The 19156-nt window shown below is 41.2% G+C and overlaps 1 protein-coding gene across 2 annotated transcripts; it reads left to right on the top strand.

Moving 5' to 3' along the window:
* The first annotated feature begins 254 nt into the window (after window positions 1–254).
* On the top strand, window positions 255–18710 carry LOC142385535 (uncharacterized). 2 transcript variants are annotated; one of them, XM_075472150.1, is made up of 4 exons: window positions 255–354; window positions 11476–11574; window positions 12109–14058; window positions 17432–18710. In XM_075472150.1, the coding sequence occupies exons 2-4, from the start codon at window positions 11557–11559 to the stop codon at window positions 17801–17803; spliced, it is 2340 nt and encodes a 779-aa protein (XP_075328265.1). In that variant the 5' UTR covers window positions 255–354; window positions 11476–11556; the 3' UTR covers window positions 17804–18710. The 2 variants fall into 2 exon arrangements, with proteins under 2 accessions (XP_075328265.1, XP_075328264.1); XM_075472149.1 differs by lacking the exon at window positions 255–354 and adding an exon at window positions 2331–2499.
* The last annotated feature ends 446 nt before the right edge of the window (window positions 18711–19156 follow it).

Genomic DNA, 19156 nt, shown 5'->3' with positions numbered 1-19156 from the left:
TCTTTTTATAGTCATAAATACTTTAAATTTTACATTATTTCATGTCATTCTTTCCTCCTCTTTGCCATATCTCTTTTCAATGAGTGACTTTTGACCCTTGTAAGGCACCGTCTTGCAGCAAAGATCGTGTATTTGTAGAAGGATGTCTTTATATTGACGGTTCCACCTGGTTCCAACAAGCTTCCGTTCCTCGGATCGTGAAAATAACTCAGAGTGAGACCTCTTCATCACTCAGAAACGCCTGATTCATGAAAACAACATCATCGAGCTGGATGCAGACACGGAGTCTTTAAAGGATATTTAACGACATTTATCACCGCGCAGCTCTTGGTCGTTGAGTTGTATCACATCAAGGTAACTATCAAACAGTTTGAACACCGACAGCAACCGATATCAACATTTAGCAGCTAGTGAGCTGGAAACCTGTCATTTAGCTCGTTAGCCAGCTGGCGGCGCTGACACCGAGGCGTGGGGAACTCTCAGAGGAATCTGAAGGGACCCAAAGTTAAACAGCAGAAGATTTGGAATCCCTTATTTCTAAATAATGATGTTTCAGACTGGGTGGAACTCAGTAAATTTTATTGTCAACCAGGTCCGTATCAGAATGACAGAATGATGCATCAATCTGGAGAGGATCCTTCATCCCAAATCTCCCAGAATCTCTGACTTACTGTGGGGGGGCTTTTCATTAAGTAGAATCTGCCTGTTTTGGTGACCTTGAAGATGTTGCATGTTTCCCATCAACAGGCACAAAGCCCGGATACGGAGTGTGCGTATCTATTGAGCCTCCTCTGGACACACTAACTGGGGAGTGTGTTGTTCTCAAAATGTCCTAATTTAGCCCGAGACCCCCGACACAGCTGGTGGTTATCAGTCACTACATATTTCTTATCGTTTCCTAAAACTCCTTTGCACAGTTGGTAAGTATCAGACTCTTCATAAAGTATTTTTATGAGCCCTGGATAGAAGCATTTTTGAACAGGGAAACGTAACATCCTGTATTAATGTTAAGACCTTTATTTTATAAGCCAGACAGGAAGTGGTTCTGTGGTTGACCTGGAAGTGAAGGTGAGGATTAAAGGTTAAAGGAGCCAGCCAATGTTGAACGCCACGTGTGGTTCTTTTGTTTTCTTCAGTAAATAAAGTCAAGACGACCCTCGGTTACATTTTTAACTTTTTTATTAATTCATCTATAAAATACACGGCTTACATCATCTTATATACATTTTAAAGGAGCATTTTTACTTTGTATAATATTAAGGGGCTTTGGTAAAGGAAAGAAAATCTTTATGAAATACAAAAAATCTGGGTTTTACATTCATATATTTACATTTCTGTATGAAATATTTTCTGAATAATACTATGTTATTGACCAGAAAGTCCCATTCACTATTAACCATCATAACACCATAAATAATGTATTTTAGGGAGAAGGGTTGGAGACGGATCCCCGTGTGCAGCCAGTCATGTACATCAATCCAGAATGTTGAAAACATACAATGAAAAAACAAGTGATCAGAAGTTTCATCCTCTCCACAAAACACACATCCATCCGATTCACAACCAAATCTCCGTCTCAGTAGCTCTCCGGATGGATATACACCATTTAGGATTTTAAAGTGAATTTCTTTTACTTTGGGATTAATGGGGAATTTTAAATATTTAGAACGCAATGAATATATGTCTTCTTTGGAGAAACTTTGTTTAATGGAGTTACGAAATGACAATAAAGGGTGCGTGACGTCATCAAATATCTTTCTAATTGTTTTATTAGGAATCTTAATAGTCTTAAAATGACAATTTCCAACAAGAATAAGTGGAACATTAGGAGTGATGGGAGTGGGGTTGGAAACAATCCCTTGAATTAAATGTAAAGTAGGTTTAGGGATGGCTTTTATTATGGATACAAAGAAGTTTCGATTGATGATCAGATTATATTTGAGGCAAAAATGTTCATATGTCTACGTGACTTCCGCATTCCTTTCTTTCTTTTTCTTATTTTTTATTTATTTAAACATGTCACATTGACATTGGCTTGAATTGGACTTTATTATTTAAGTGCCTTAAGATGACATTTGTTCTTTTTGGCGCTATATAAATAAAACTGAATTGAATTGTCTTGCCTTGCTGCTCTGTTGTGGTGCCTGATGTTCCCTGGTGTTTTTGCTGTGTTGTTGGGGGGGCGGGGTTCTTTATCATAGAAAAAAAGGGCTGATGCCAGTATTGTTTGTGGTTGTTATAGTAACCGTGCCTCGCTTCCGTTTGTCCCGGTTGCTATAGTAACCGTGCGTCACTTCCGCTGTGGTTGTGTCTGCAGCTGTTGTCACTAAATGCTGGCGCGCTGCTCCATCTGCGCTGTGTGATTCATGTGTATCGTCCTCCATTTTCTGGCGCTGTGCTGAGCCAGCGGGGGTTGAACGCCTAAACGTCTAAAGAGCAGAAGACCACCAGAGACTTTTGTCTTCTTGGTTTTTATGGAGCTTTGAAGCAGCTCCGCAGGTAAGTTTTCCATCTTCATCGTTAGGACGGTTCGGCTCCGGTTCAGTCTTCCTGTTTGGAGCGACACGGTCCACACGAAGCAGTGTTAAAAACACCGCCAAAACCAAAAAATGCGCTGTGTTAGCCTTCCATTATCGGCATGTTTCTGATAAAGATGGAGGTCTCCGAGTACAAGTGTTTAATGAGGTTAATATATCCAAAGTGTTTGTTAATCTGGTTGAGTGGCATCTCTTTAGCTGCAAACAGCATTTTATTTCTGTTTCCCTCCTTCTATCCAATGTTCTGCTGTTTCTGCTCTATAAGAGTTTATCTGCAGGGTTAGAAGCTGCTTCTCCTGCTGATATATTGTTCCACTCGTACGGCGCTCTGCTCACTGTGGCTGTTTTTAAATGCGCCATAAAAACAAACCTTGACTTGTCTTGTTATGACTCAGTCTCCCTGCAGCTGTCTTTTTGTTCATCTCCTAATAATCCAACTCATTTAAAGCTCTCTATAAAGCACTTTGCTGCTTTGTTCACAGAGCATATTCATTGTTTCATAGATCTGCTGCAGTTAAACAGTTCAATGATTTAGTTCAATACTACAATGGCTTAATGAGATCAAATCTAAATGTTGATGGTAACTATTAACTCAGAATTGGTGAAAAGAGGCAGAGGAGAAATATTTAGAGCAGCTAAATGTTTAAAGTGGTGTTAATCTGATCTCTAAAAGGATAAAGGCTAACCTTTACTGCTTTAAGATGCTAACAAACTGTCTGACATCTGACTGTCTGGCCTTGCTGTTAAATCCTGATAGTTTAACATATGTCATATGGTCTGACTGTCTGATCTCAGTCCTGCTTCAGGTGGAAATCATAAAGTCTCAATCTGTAGAACATCTTCTGTTCAGATAGTTTTTAATGAAAGGAGCAAATATTCTGACCGCTCTGCTTGTGTGTTTGACTTTAGCTCTTTAAGAGAGCTGTTAAAGCTTATTTCAGCAACAACTTGTATGAATGTCTCGTTTTAAACATCGTGTTCTTCCTGGATTTATTTTATTGGACATTTTATTGCTTCTTATCTCTTCACTGTGATTCTTGCATTGAAAAGCTGTTTTCAGATTATTTATGCACTTTGGTATCTCTCCCAATCATATGCGTGTTAAAATAAATAGATGAATTAATAATAATTGCTCTAGTACAAAACTAAACTTCCATTATCATTGTAAACTCACCTACTAAATAACTCTATGTAGCTCTGTTGCTGTTAAAGTGCCGGCCAATGATCACTCAGAGTCTGTAGAGGTGGTGGGTTGGACACGGACTCAAAAGATGTAAAAAGCAAAACTTGGTTTATTAACAACTTAAGGTGAGACACTACAGGTGAATAGGATAATATTTTAAATTAATAGATATCACCATGAAACTTCCTCAGTTGATTATTTATACAAGTATGAAAAAAATGAAAAAAAGAATAAATAAAAAAAAAGATTGTATGTTTAATTATGCAAATTAGGCATTATCTCATTAAATTTGCGTATATGTCAAGAAGCTAGATCTGAAGATATGATAAAGCTGGTGCAAAATTCTTTTTTCATTTTGTTTACACACAGAATGAAAAGAAAATTACAGAGGGATTTCAGAATATCTGCTTTCATTTACTAGGAAATCAAAATCTACTCTCCATAGCCTAAAAAACATTGATTTTCGCCGTATTTTTTTTATTATAATGTCACATAAATCTGGCCAGGAATGATTTATCAACAAATCCTTCTTTAGATATCTTCAGAATACTGCTAAGTGTATAACTGGAAAGTTTGGTGTTAGTAGGTGGTCCATAGTCTGAGATACTGGAAAAATACAAAATACTGATTTTGAGAAAACGGCATTTAAATAATTAAATAGGGGAATTCAATACATTTGTATTAGAAACAATTGCTCAAAAACGGAATAAATGCTCAGGCCCTTAGTAATACTAATATACAATAAAATAATCGTATTAATAAAGAATACAAGCTCAATACAATACAATAAAAGAGCGACATGTATGAGCAGCCGCTGTCATCAACTCGGTTTCCTAACGACAGTTTACGGTCAGCTGTGCTGCTCCCAGATGGTTCATCAGCTGATCTGATAGATTTTCTTTTATTGCATCTTGCAAAGCACAATTGTTGCTTTTTTTTCTTTGAAAGTTGCGGTGTTATGGGGCATTTTCAGAGCGTCAGAGTCCACCACGTGATGCGTCTGAGCGAATCCCGTTAGCAGAAACTAGCAGTAGCCAATGAGATTTGGTCATTAGCTATAAATCTGCCTTTAGACATTCCTGATTGGTTACTGATAGAAAGGAAGTGCCATTATTTGGGTGACATATCATTGTGCAGGAGACTCGGAGCTTTCCGGCTATGACAGACTTCAGTAAATAGACGAGGCTCGGCATGGCGCGTAGGAATGCTAACTTTTTGGTAAATTCGGGCGAAACATGCTATAGCAAGTAAACAAAATCTAATAAAATAAACATTTTAATTAATGTTTTCAACGTTTTCTTTATAGCAGGTTGAAAGAACACATGTCTAAGGAGTAGACTGGCCCAAAATCTCAAAATTGATGTCTAATTGATGACTAAGCAGCAAGAGGAGGAGTTCAGCTGGCGTAAGATGTCCTCCAGGTCTTTGCTGTTAATGGCTTGGAACTGTGTCACGGTGTTTAAACGGGTTTTCGGTGGAGACGGTACATATGCTGAACCTGCTGCTGATGGACCAACTGCTTGTCTAACATTTTGGATTTTGTCTGTGAAGAATTTGGCAAAGTCATTGCAGGCCATGGTGGAATGAAGTTCAGTTGCCACTAACACAGGAGGGTTTGTTAGCCTGTCAGCTGTAGCCAATAAGGCCCGAGCATTAGCACTGTTTTTGGTGATGATGTCAGAGAAGTAGGACTTTCTTGCATTCCTCAGTTGTAAATTATAAGAGTGAAGTTTCTCTTTATAGATATTATAATGAAGCTGGAGATTTGTTTTTCTCCATCTGCGCTCAGCTTTCCGACACTCTCTTTTCCCATTTTTCACCAGTGTGGAATTTGGCCATGGAGACTTCTTCCTTCCAGAGATAACCTTCACCTTAATGGGAGCAATAGCATCCATAACATTTAACATTTTAGCAGCGAAGCTACTGACGAGCTCATTGACTGAAGCCCCGGACAGGGCAGGTGTTAAAGAGAAGACCCGGTTAAAGATCTCACTGCTGTTTTCAGTTCTACACCGTTTAGAGATCACTGCTGCTGAGACATTTGTGTGCAGTGAAATCGTACTCTCAAAGAAAACACAGGAATGATCAGACAGATGAGGCCTTCAGCTGTACAGCCACATATTCAAAGGACTGAAAACTTCCAGGAGATAACTGCTTCCATTGAAATGATTCATTAAATAAGACTGCCCCCCTCCTCCTCTCCTGCTCACTCTGGCCTCGCTGATAAAGCTGTAACCAGGAGGGGTCGACTCAATGAGAACAGCAGCACTGTTATTTTGCTCTAACCAAGTTTCAGTTTATCTGGTGGGGGCAGATGGAGTTCCTCCTCAGGGTTTCTGCTGGGCTTTGTTTGTTCCTCTCTATGAGATAACTCCTGGTTTATCTCAGTCTTGGCACCGAGCACAGATGGATGACGTAGGAAGTAAAATAAGTTGGAGGTGAACAGTTTCACCCCTGACTTGTTCAAATTAAATCCATTTGCCTTAAAAAGATGCCTGCGTTCCTAAAAAATGTTAAAATGATTAATAAAATGCACTAAGTGGTCAGCACATGCTGATAAAAGCCATTTATTCAGAGCCAACACCCTGCAGAATCTTTGCTCTCCTCCTCTGACGGGTGGTACAGGTCCACTGATGAATACAGCTGCATTCAGCGAGCTCACTGCGTTTAATAATCCAACAAAGTCCCGTTTCACAACCTCAGATTGTTGCTGGGACACATCGTTTGACCTTGTATGCAGAACGATGTTTGTCACAGATGGATATTCATCTGCAATTTCAGGAATTCTCTCCTTCATATCGTTGACCATATCCCTGGGAAAGCAGAGGACCTCAGTGTTCTTACCGCACATCCTTTGTACATCATTTACAGCAGAGTCAGCCACAATCAGAGTTTCAGGCCCAGCCTTTAGCTTTCCCTGTGGCCTTTTACTGTCTGACAGGTTTTCAGTCCTTGCCTTGCTGCTTTGGGATGGATGGTCATCCAATAGAGATCCAGAGTCCTTCGATAGTGGAGCAAATCTGTTCTGCAGTTTCACACTCGGTTGTTTTGGAGGTTTGTTGTTAACCTTCCCATTCACGGATGTCCAGTCCTGTTTCCTCCCATGTGCAGGGGTAGAAGAGCTCCTCTGTGTGGTGGGAAGTAGGGCTGAACGATATGGACAAAATTTCATATCTCGATATTCATGCCAGATATCTCGATATCGATACGATACGATATGACTACGGGTTCGGTGAAAACCAAGCATTTTTCAGAAAAATAAAAACATCATAAAACAAAAGAGTGCAGTTTTATTGATTAGAACTCACTGCCATCAAGCATAGTTTGCTTGGGCCTCTTAAGGGATGACGTAGAGGTCCCCGATGTTTCTTTCAATGTCATACACTCATCGTGCAGCACACAGTGGTGTTTTTTCAAGTGGTGAAACAAGTTGGTTGTGTTCCCTTGCTTTGTCGCAATTTTCGCCAAGCACGACCTGCACAACACCTCGCTCTGGTCAACATCATCCTTTCTAAATCCAAAATACCTCCAAATAATGGAGGATGATTTATGTTTTGGCACAAAATTAGATTCTGCACTGCCACCGGCCGAAATATCTCCTGCGCTCATGTCACTTTTCTTTCGTTTTGATTTCATTTGGGAGCTAATGTGCCCTGTTAGCACTTAAGCACTTCGTGGATACTACTGAAACGTGAAGATTGTGACAAATTTGTTTTGTTTAGATCAACCACTGTCAGAGATCGCATGAAACACAGATGCCGGTGCCTTAGCTCTGTGTTTTGGTAACCCAGCTTGACCGTCGGAGCCCAGTCCACTGACTCCGTAGCCAACAACGCGCTGGGGCAGCCTTCAAAACAAAGCCCAAACGTAGCCCGTATTACATTACTGTTGATTGGCATTTAACAACATAATACTTTACTGCACTACTACTAAACAGTTAGATTTCGCACATACCTTTGACGAAGTGGTCACCGCAGACACGAGCATTTGCAGATTCAGCCCCTCCAGTCTGTAAACGTAGGTTAGCTATCCACTTTTTGCGGCGTTGTTCTGTGAGTTTTTTCCATTTCCCACCTCTATGGGCGATTACCTTAGGTACTCGATAGTAACCCTTTCCCTTCTCTCGGTTAGACCGATTGCAACATCCAAAAACGGCACAAAACTGAGGTATTTTGGGCAAAAAGTGGCAGACAAAACACAGTGTTTTCAATGGGCTCCAGCTCAGGTTGCCCACCACCTGGGTTTGCGCGCTTAGAAAAATACGGAAGTGACGTCAAGTGAAACCCTCCCATTCCCCGTGAATGTGTGTGGCTGTGTGCGTCTCAGTTTACTTCTCCCTCACTCCCACCCTCCTATGTTTGTCATTGGTTGGCTTCAGCTGTCGATCCACAGCAAGTGTGAAATAAGCTTTGTGGTTGGCTGGCGGTGGGGTGCGTTCAAGCGCAATCTTAAAAGTAATGTTTATGGTGACTGCCGGAGCTGTATAAGCAGGGCGAGCGCGGGGGAAATATATTGTTTATATCATTGCTTTTTCGAAATTACTTTCTTGAATGTTCATATCTCGATATAGATACGATAACGATATATCGTTCAGCCCTAGTGGGAAGTGAAGGCCAGTAGGTTTCACATATTTCAGCTCGCTGTGCCCTGCCTGTGATACGTCCTCCCACTTCCAGGAGACATGATTTACTTTTTGGTTTTGCACCGAGACGGTTCCAGGGAGGATTATTATTGGATGATTTATTATAGTGCACAGAGTCTACTTTCTTGGTCGCGTTATCTGTGCTTCTTAGCTGTGTGTTAGCTTGCTCGTCTCCACTATTCTGAATCAATGGCAAGGTTGTTTCATTTCCACACAGTCCATTTACCTCCACATTTACTTCTAAGCGATGGATTTTTGTCTCCAGTACTGCAATCTTCTGCAGGAGGCTCTAGTAGTCATCTGTGGAGAAGGGAGGCATCTTGCTGCTAGTTAGCCTAGCGCTTAGCACCTTTCCAGGCTATTTAGCTTTAGCTGAGTGCTAGGTTCCCGGACACTGTAAATCAGGCTTCAGCTGTGTGTAGGCCACGCACACGGAGCGCTGAAGATAAAGGACTATAAAAAATATTGCTGTTTCTGTTAAAAAAACTTTAATCCCAGAGATTTATAAGTGTCCAGAAGCTATCGCAGATAGGCTCATATGGGAAAAAAAAGGGGAAAAAGCACGATAAAATCAATAAAATAAGCAAAGCAAGCAGAAAGCAGGTAGAGTAAGCGCCCGCTTTAAGCGTGCATCTGCTTTCCCAGACTCTTCATCTAACCCAGTTATTTAGTCCCACTATGTCACCTTGAAGTCTTGGACATACATTGTGTTTATATGAGCAGTGGAAAAGTACAAACTAGGAACATAGATTATTTAGTAAAATACAGAATGTGAATTCATAATGTCTAATAACAAAGCTAATTTTAACAGTTTCTGCATTAAATCACACAGCAGATGTCCAGCTGTTGATGGCAGCTAACGCAGCTAATGCAGCTAACACAGCTAACACAGCGTAAAGCTTTCAGCATGGTTGCTGCGATGGCTCGCGTGAGTAGTGTTGATGACGTCACGGTTTCGTTCCGGCCATTTATAGTGGCGCGAGTCGATGCGCCAGTAGTTGCAGTTTTCTCGTCACAGAGGTGTCGCTGCTACAAGAAGGTTACCACTAACTACTCTACAAGGAGGAAAGTGGAGAAGAAAACAATACCACTGTAGCACTGTCAGCAATGATGCTGCTGCTTAGAACCTTACCGGCCAAAAGGGGCCAAAGAGAAAGATTATTTACATAATAGCTGATGAGCCTGCAGAAGTTGATATTTCAATAGATGTGTTCTCACCATTATAGTCTGATATAGTACTTAGAATATTGTTATAGGACTTTTAAGTGTATTGTGTTACCCTTTGTTTGTTTGTTGTTTGTTATGAAATAGTGTGCTTCAATGGACACACTTGGGAATTATCGTTACCTTTCAAGATGCAACAATAATAATAACTAGAGAATTTCTGAAGAAATTTATATGGGTGCCGATCTACTGCCCGCCCTATCAACAAACCCTTTAGTTCAGTTAAAGTTGAGAGTCTCCTGTCACATATACACTTTGAATGAGGTCTCTCTGATGTCATATGGCTGAGTTATGAGGCCTCCAAAATAGGGCAGTTTTTGGTATTTTTGTGCCAAAAAAGTGCTTTTATATCGATTGAGGCCCAAAATTTCTAAGACAGGTATGATGAAGACAGTTATGTCATTTTTATCAAGGTCCTGTTTAAAACAGAGCTTTTATGGCATTTTCAAAATGGCCTCGGTAAGTGCTTTTCAATGCATTTTCCCATTGCATTGTGGGTATTTTCAAACTTCCCCTCACTATCAGTTTAAAGGAGAAACGCATATCAGATTTATAACATGAAGCTGTTATAACAGGGCATCCATCTTGGCTCTGCTCTCATAAGCAGTCTTAGAACAGAGCAGGCTCCTAATGCGTTGCTACGGAGATGGAACCAGCTGTCTATGTTAGACAGAGAGCAAACTGACATATGTGCACACACTATGGCTTCTTAAAAATGACTATAATTTTGACTTCAGCCTCGAACAAACGGTCACTGTTGCAAAGTAAAAAATTGTATCCGAATAATTCTTGAACCGTCAGCGCCCCAAGAGACGGCAGTTTTTAAATAATTTTTCACCTGAATTTGAAACCCTTTGGTTCAGTTAAAACCAAGAGTCTCCTGTCACATATAAACTTTGAATGAGGTCTTTGTTATGGTTTATGGCTGAGTTATAAGGCCTCTAAAAAAGGCCATTTTGACACTCGTTGAGCTTGCTGCTAGACTAGTAGCTAACCGAAATTCATGACGGAAACGGAAAAGTAATAGTCCAGCACAGGAGTAATATGTGTGTCTAATGCCTTCGGCATTGGCACCCATAATAATAGATCGGTTTAATATAGCGTTTAATACTCAAAGCCGCTTCGAGTAAATGAAACAACAGCAAATTCCTAACGACATAAATTATTTACAAATAATTGCACAAAGTATTTTACATGACACAACCGTCAGCCGTGAGCCTGTTTTCCAGTTGGTCCATCCGGTTTGCCTTTTCAAGCCGCGGCAGGAAAGGGGGGGGGGGGGCAGGATGAGTACATCCTCCGTCTCCTTCTTCTGAACAGAGAACTGATGAATCTGAAATATCAGTTAATAATTGTCCAAATAAGAATTTGTCATAGTTTAATGTATAACTTTTTTCAGGTTAGAGTTAATTTGACATGAGATTGTTGTGTTGTTACGGTTCAGAAACAGGACTTTTATGATTCTAAGGACTAACTTTGTTTCTTTGCTGCTTCTTTGACCTTTGATCCCCAAAAACGACGCCTATGAAACATCTTTCTCAGATACTCTAGTTTCACCAGTAGATCTTAACACCAGTGTTATATGGAGAACTGCGTGTCCATCAGGGGAACGCTAACAGCTCAATAAAGGGAGTGGACTGGTCATTTGATAATATATGAGGTCCCAACTGGACATGTTCCCTCCACAACCTGACCTCCACTGAGTGGAATGTAATGGATTTATGTACTTTATCCTTAAAATAAGGAGAGTGTGCTTTTTCACTTTATCTTATCTGTCCCAAAGGATCTTGAACTTAAAGGTCCTCTCCCAGACTGTCTTTGTCAAACATACTGTTTTGGCTGATGAACATGAAACAATGATGGGGGCTAATGAATATCTGATGCTACAGGTGCTCGGTGGGATTAACAGATGACGAAGGAGGAACATTGGTAGACATTTGTTTTCTCAACTCAACCACTACGGATGGAAAATGGCTTCTTCAGAAGAGGTGAGACGGTTTCATTATGATATAGTTCCCAAAAATGTATTCTGGTCGATTACATATCGGTCACCTGTGTTAGTGCTACAGACCTCTGAAGAGGGAGAATGTTTAGGTTTCGGAGTTGAGGATGAACCCATGATGCTCTGATATCCCTGTTTCTGATCGGATGATCTTCAGTTATCAATATTTAACAGATTGTTTACCTGCCTTAGTGTTGTAGTGTCCATCAGAGTCCTCCTGATGGCAGATCTGAATGGAGATATGTGCAGTATCCCACTGTGTAACTACAAATTCATTCAGTATTCAGTTTGACTCTGTTACGGGATCAGTTAATAATCTATATAAAGATATTACCAAAGGTATATGAACTCAGGATATTTCCATGTTTGTCTGGTCAATTTCAGTCATATTGTGTCATAGATCTGTTATTACAGAGGTGTTTCTTTCTAATAGCAGTGAGAAGGAGTTGGCTCATGTTATTGAGATGCTAAATAAATATACACTTTGTTCTTCATGTTTTTTTTTTTTTTGTCTCTTCAGGAGTTTAAAAGCCCAAACACAGTGGAACCTAATTCCCTTCAGGATAATGATGAAGATCTGTCAACAACAGCAAACAGAGATAAACCATACAGCTGTGACCAGTGTGGGAAGGCTTTTAATCATAAAAGTGACTTTATAAGACATCAACGTATCCACAGTGGAGTTAAACCTTTCAGTTGTGGACAGTGTGGGAAGGCTTTTACTCAGAAAAGTGCCTTAATAAGACATCAACGTATCCACAGTGGAGTTAAACTTTTCATTTGTGGACAGTGTGGGAAAGGTTTTTCTCATAAAAGTACTTTAATAAGACATCAACATATCCACAGTGGAGTTAAACCTTTCAGTTGTGGACAGTGTGGGAAGGCTTTTGCTCGGAAAAGTGCCTTGATATCACATCAACATATCCACAGTGGAGTTAAACCTTTCATTTGTGGGCAGTGTGGGAAGGCTTTTACTGATAAAAGTGCCTTAATAACACATCAACGTATCCACAGTGGAGTCAAACCTTTCAGTTGTGGACAGTGTGGGAAGGCTTTTACTAATAAAAAAGCCTTAATAAGACATCAACGTATCCACAGTGGATTTAAACCTTTCAGTTGTGGACAGTGTGGGAAGGCTTTTACTAATGAAAGTGCCTTAATAACACATCAACGAATTCACAGTGGAGTTAAACCTTTCAGTTGTGGACAGTGTGGGAAGGCTTTTACTCGTAAAAGTGACTTAATAACACATCAACGTATTCACAGTGGAGTTAAACCTTTCAATTGTGGACAGTGTGGGAAGGCTTTTACTCTGAAAAGTAATTTAATAAGACATCAACGTATCCACAGTGGAGTTAAACCTTTCATTTGTGGAGAGTGTGGGAAGGCTTTTACCGATAAAAGTGTCTTAATAACACATCAACGTATTCACAGTGGAGTTAAACCTTTCAATTGTGGACAGTGTGGGAAGGCTTTTACTCTGAAAAGTAATTTAATAAGACATCAACGTATCCACAGTGAAGTTAAACCTTTCAGTTGTGGGCAGTGTGGGAAGGCTTTTACTCAGAAAAGAGCCTTAATATCACATCAACATATCCACAGTGGAGTCAAACCTTTCAGTTGTGGACAGTGTGGGAAGGCTTTTACTCATAAAAGTGCCTTAATAACACATCAACGTATCCACAGTGGAGTCAAACCTTTCAGTTGTGGACAGTGTGGGAAGGCTTTTACTCAGAAAAGTGCCTTATTAAGACATCAACGTATCCACAGTGGAGTTAAACCTTTCAGTTGTGGACAGTGTGGGAAGGCTTTTACTGATAAAAGTGCCTTAATAACACATCAACGTATCCACAGTGGATTTAAACCTTTCAGTTGTGAACAGTGTGGGAAGGCTTTTTCTCATAAAAGTGACTTAATAACACATAGACGTATCCACAGTGGAGTTAAACCTTTCAGTTGTGGACAGTGTGGGAAAGGTTTGTCTCACAAAAGTTACTTAATAACACATCAACGTATCCACAGTGGAGTTAAACCTTTCATTTGTGGAGAGTGTGGGAAGGCTTTTACTAATAAAAGTGCCTTAATATCACATCAACGTATCCACAGTGGAGTTAAACCTTTCAGTTGTGGGCAGTGTGGGAAGGCTTTTACTCAGAAAAGAGCCTTAACATCACATCAACGTATCCACAGTGGAGTTAAACCTTTCATTTGTGGACAGTGTGGGAAAGGTTTTTCTCATAAAAATACCTTAATCACACATCAACGCATCCACAGTGGAGTTAAACCTTTTGGTTGTGGACAGTGTGGGAAGTCCTTTGGTTACTTCTCTGCCTTAAAAAAACATCAGCTTGTCTGCAATGGACCACAAGCATGCAGTGATTCCCAGTGCGATGAAAATGTAACGACTCCACGTGGCTTTCACCAACAAAGCCACGGCAGAAAGAGACGATCCAAGAAGAATCACTGTGAGGTATGTACATCAAACACTTATTTTCCCATCTCCTGATGAGTTTAGGATTTAACTGAGCAAGTAGGCAAGAGGCTCCCATTGGAGAAGGACAGCGATGTAGGAGTTTTTTAATCCTAACATATTCAGTGAGTTGTTTCTCCTTAAACAGCCATGTCAGAAGTGTTCAATGCCATTTAAATGTTCGATGAAATCAAAACCAAAGGGAATGAACAGTATAAGTAAGGTCATGTTTAAATGTGAAAGGAAGAGCATTATCAGATACTGTGTAGAGAGAATTTAACATGTCGTGACCAAACAGCTGTGTAGTTTGAAAAACCACTAATTAATTTGTTAGGGAGCATAAATAGCCAATCCAAACCATCTACCCATTTTCATCCACTTATCCAAGGTCGGGTCACAGAGCAAACGGGTCCAGGAGTTAACCCCAGCTCCTGTATATTCTGGACCACATCCCACCTCGGTTCCCCTGGGGAAGGGCAGTTCAAAGAACGAAATTCAAGGTGGACCGTTCTTAGAACGATTCTGTCCGAGTGAGGCTACAGTCTTGACTCTGAATGGCCCACTGGCTTCTGTGCCCTCCCCTTTCTCCTGGGCCTCACTTATATGGAAGGTTGTTAAACTTTGTGATCGCTGGACTTCTTGTACTGGAGCGCCTCCTTTTTTCTGCTTATATTGATCTCTTCTTTGATGGACCAGCTCCCACCTGACTGCTGAGGTGGAGCATCAGCTTGCTTTTGTTGCCGTATAAGGCGATACTCGTACCACTCTTTAGTTAATCCACAGTGGAAAGTCATACCAGCAGTGAGCACAATTTCTTGAGTAAGATGTCATGTTGGTATATCCAGGCTTTAAATTTTCTTTGAAGGCCAGAATTTTTGTTGCTTCTGGTTATCCCTCCAGGTCTTGGTTGACATGGTCTCTGCCTGACTACCCACTGAAGGACCACCTTTCCTCAGGATCTTCCACAGATGCACTTATGGTTTAGAACACCTCTTGTACATCTGGTATAGCAGTCCATAGGGTTCTGGCATTGAGCTTGTTCTAACAGTCTTGACCACTGATTGGATTTCCTTTCAGTTAACTCCTTTGATATTAAAGTCTGTGGTTGGTGCAGGTGGACTGATCAGGATGAGGTCTTTCTCCCTAGTTTAGTTTCTGTAGGTGGTGTTGAGATTGTTGTCCATCCCCTATTCTGGTGAGGCGATGTGTCCCCCATGTCACTGACATAGCATCTGTTTGGTAAATCCAAAAGCAGCCCGATTTGTTTTTATTTTTTCCATTGTCCGGTTCTTATGACAGCCTGCTCATTGGAGGGTCAGGAGTTTATTCCTCAGGATGCCTTGTAGTTCGGATTTCTCATCTTTCCACCTTCCACTTGAGCTATTTCCTCAAAAGCAGTTCTTGTTTCAACTGGAGGATTTGTTCTTGGAATTCTGTCTTTTGATCCCTCCTGTACCAAACCAAACCTTTTTGTGGCAATGCTGACAGTCGTGTTTGTCGTTCCCTGGAGTTTTCTGTCTGCCATGTCCTTCTTGGTAGCTTCCAGAATACCATCCAGCTCATCAAATTTGTTCCCTTCCTTCCCTTTGCCACATGGAAGCCCCTTTAACCATGGCTGGTGTTTTAAAGCACCTGTTGCTTGAGCTTTCAGGGCTTGGGGGTTCTTGCTTTTCTAGCGAGATTACCGGCACGGCTCCTCATGTCACCTTTCCCTGCAATTTAATCTCGGCCTGGTGGATTTCAGGCTTTGGGAGTGTTTGGAGATCTTGCCACAGACATTAAGTTGTTTTGATGTAATTTGTGTGATCGCATGGATTGTTGCCTGCTTATCTGTATTTCGGGGTGCTCAATTTCATCTCCTCTTGGCCTCTCTTTGGGTTAGGTTTCTTTGGGATTTTTTAATTCAGGTTTGCGTCCTCCCACACAAAAGCTGCAGGTTGAGTTGCTGCCCCTTCCAACCCGGATGCATCTTTCAGCTTTCCCTCCAGTTGATCCTGGTTTATTCATGGTCATCAACCATCCTAATGCTGGAATTCCCTTGCGAACAAAGGTTATCATGGTTGTAACGTGCATCTGTTGATACTCTTGTATACATCATCAGTGATAGTACCTTTGGTCATACAGGGTTTTGGGTCTTTCAAGTTAAACCCCATCCTCCAGGACCACCTGTTTCGATGTTTTCGCAAAAAGCATAACGTCCAGTCTAAGACTTTTCTGATGTCTTTAGTAAATCTGAGCTGCTTCCCCAGGTCCACCCGCATGTGCTTGAGTATTCTGCCAGGAGCTGGGATGTTCTCCTGTTCTAATGAATGTTATTTGGTGTGATGATGGTTTGAAGAGTTTCCTGTTGTTGATGGCACTACAAATGGACTCAGTGACCACATCCAGCAACTGTACAGACACAAATCAAGATAATATGTGGTTCTGATGCCTATGCTGACCTCTAATGAGCAACACAGCTCCTAGGTTTAGAACCGACTGACGTTTAAAATCAAGAATCTGTTCTGTATGTTTGCCCCATTCCTGCCCACAAACAAATGCCCCAGGTGTTGAAGGCAGTTGCAGAAGCCGTCACCTTAGCTATTTTCTCAAGCAGACACCGCCCCAGGAAGAATCCCATCCCCTTTTTTAGGGCTGGAGAGAAGCCCCCATCCTGCCCGCAAACAAATGCATGTTGGCTGTCCACAGCTTTAGATTGGCAGCTGAAAGTGGACCTTGGAAAACAGTTAAAGGTTCCTAAACACATCACCCCGACAAGACAAGACAGACAGACTTGCTTTTTCACTCAGACGCCACCAAGCGGGTGATCATGTCGGAGCTAACAATGACCCCAGGAAGATCACTGATGATGCATTCCAGCGCATCCTAGAGATGTATCTAAATTCCTGGACATCTTTGGACCGTGCTGCTTTCATATCTCGATCTCGACTAAAACACCTCTTCAAACGGTCTCTGTTTGCTTGTTTGGTTTGGTTTAGGATTTCGATGCCAGATTATTGGCACTAACAGAACAGAAGCACCACAGTTTGTTTTCATTTAGCTAAATCAGTAAAGTAAACACAGCCCAAAGTGCAGAAATCAGGACATTTCCTCAGAAAAATTGTGGAAAGTATTTGTTCTTTGTGCAAAGAAGGAATTTGACTTCATCAGGCATCAAACTGTGATCTGTTTTCTAACTGAATGCTCCCAACTTCTAGTTTTAACCTCCAGATATTAGACTGAAATGAAACTCCTAGCTTTCAGTTTCCTACAACATTGGCAGATTTCTATCTTCTTCTTTGGTGGTATTGGTTGAGTTCAGAGCCGGTGTGTTCATTGTAAAAAGCAGCAGGAAACCCTGACCTTCCCTGTCTTTGTGTCTTTGTTGTTTCAGAAGCAGAGCGGCTCAGATGGACCCAGTTCTGAGCCCTGTGTGCACCGTCCCAGTGGTGAACAGAACTGCTGTCAACAGGGTGGCTCATCATTCACCACTGTAGCGGACCTCAGAAGACACCAAACAATCCAGCGCAGACAGAAATCCTTCAGCTGTGGACACTGTGAGAAAAGCTTCCCATCAGCAGGTCAGCGCACGCTTCATGAGCGTGTTCACACTGAGGAGCAGCTCGGCCGCGACACCAGTCGGTCCGCTGCTCATAAGCCCTCCCACCCTGAATATGAACTGTTCCACTGTTACCGGTGTGCTGCAGTGTTCGTCTCAGCATCTGCTCTGTCTAAACATCAGCAGGATCACCAAGAGCAGGAATAATTCCCAACATGAAATGGCTGCAACGCACTCGCTGCGTCTGAACGGACAGAGAGAGCCTCTTCTGGTCCAAACTTCAAACTTTAAAAGCCACAGTTCAGAATTCATTTCCTCTGAAAGTTGTAATGTGCCACAATAACAAGAATCTGTGAGAAAAAATGATTAAAAACTGTTTCTATTAGTATGTGGAAGCAAAGCTGGATGGACAGAAATTGTGTTATTACTGCAGGAAGAAGCATTTCTGACTTCTTCCCAGCAGAACGCTCGTATTACACAATGTATACAGATGCAGTTTGGAGTTCCAGTGAGATGACTGCTATCTCCAGCTCTGACCACTAGGTGTCAGTAGTTCAACAATGTTACCTGAAGGTTTCTCAGCTCACATGGTTACATTTGAAGTGCTGTCTTTGATGGTCTTTGTATTCTTTGGTCTGATGAGGTCCCCGTAAGTCTTGGGGTGCTGCAGTGAGACTGTGATGGTGGACCAGGTAAAAACTCGACTGCATGGATCAGAGCAGAGGTCCACAGATGAGATGGAGCAGAAACCTAAAGAAGTTGACAGGATTTAACATGAAATAACTTCACCAGGATAGTGGCAAAGAGTTTGTTTTCTGTTTTTATTTCTTATTCATTTTGTCATAGTATACTAATTAAATAGTTTTTGCTTTAAATACCCACAGCTGTGCATCATGGGCGTGTGTGCTGGCTGGAAAAAACCTTTTTGTCTTAAAAGTCCAAACAGTCTCACCATGACATTTAGAAACAATATTAATGATAAAAATCTACTGTAAATACATCCATACAATGATAGTAGAAGTTTTTTACTGGATGGCACCATTTTTCAATTTTCTTTTTATTTCATAATCTTTGAATAACTGTCTTTTTATATTCATGAATATTTTAAATTTTACATTATTTCATGTCATTCTTTCCTCCTCTTCGCCATATCTCTTTTCAATGAGTGACTTTTGACCCTCGTAAGGCACCGTCTTGCAGCAAAGATCGTGTATTTGTAGAAGGATGTCTTTATATTGACGGTTCCACCTGGTTCCAACAAGCTTCCGTTCCTCGGATCGTGAAAATAACTCAGAGTGAGACCTCTTCATCACTCAGAAACGCCTGATTCATGAAAACAACATCATCGAGCGTTAAGATTAACTCTCTTAACTTTTCCCATTCATTTTCAATGGGAGTTCTTACACCACGGATGCATTGCACTCTTTGGCCTCTGGGGGATATTTTGGCGCATTTACAGGTAGACTCGTTTGGTTAGCCAATCAGAATAGAGTACGGCAGTTGCTAGCCAGAAAGAGGCAGACCAGACCAATTTGTTACACGGTATTGCTAGTCATAACA

This window comes from Odontesthes bonariensis, chromosome 8 (assembly GCF_027942865.1).
Source record: "Odontesthes bonariensis isolate fOdoBon6 chromosome 8, fOdoBon6.hap1, whole genome shotgun sequence".
Lineage (NCBI taxonomy): Eukaryota > Metazoa > Chordata > Actinopteri > Atheriniformes > Atherinopsidae > Odontesthes > Odontesthes bonariensis.
This window is presented reverse-complemented; position numbering and strand designations above follow the sequence as displayed.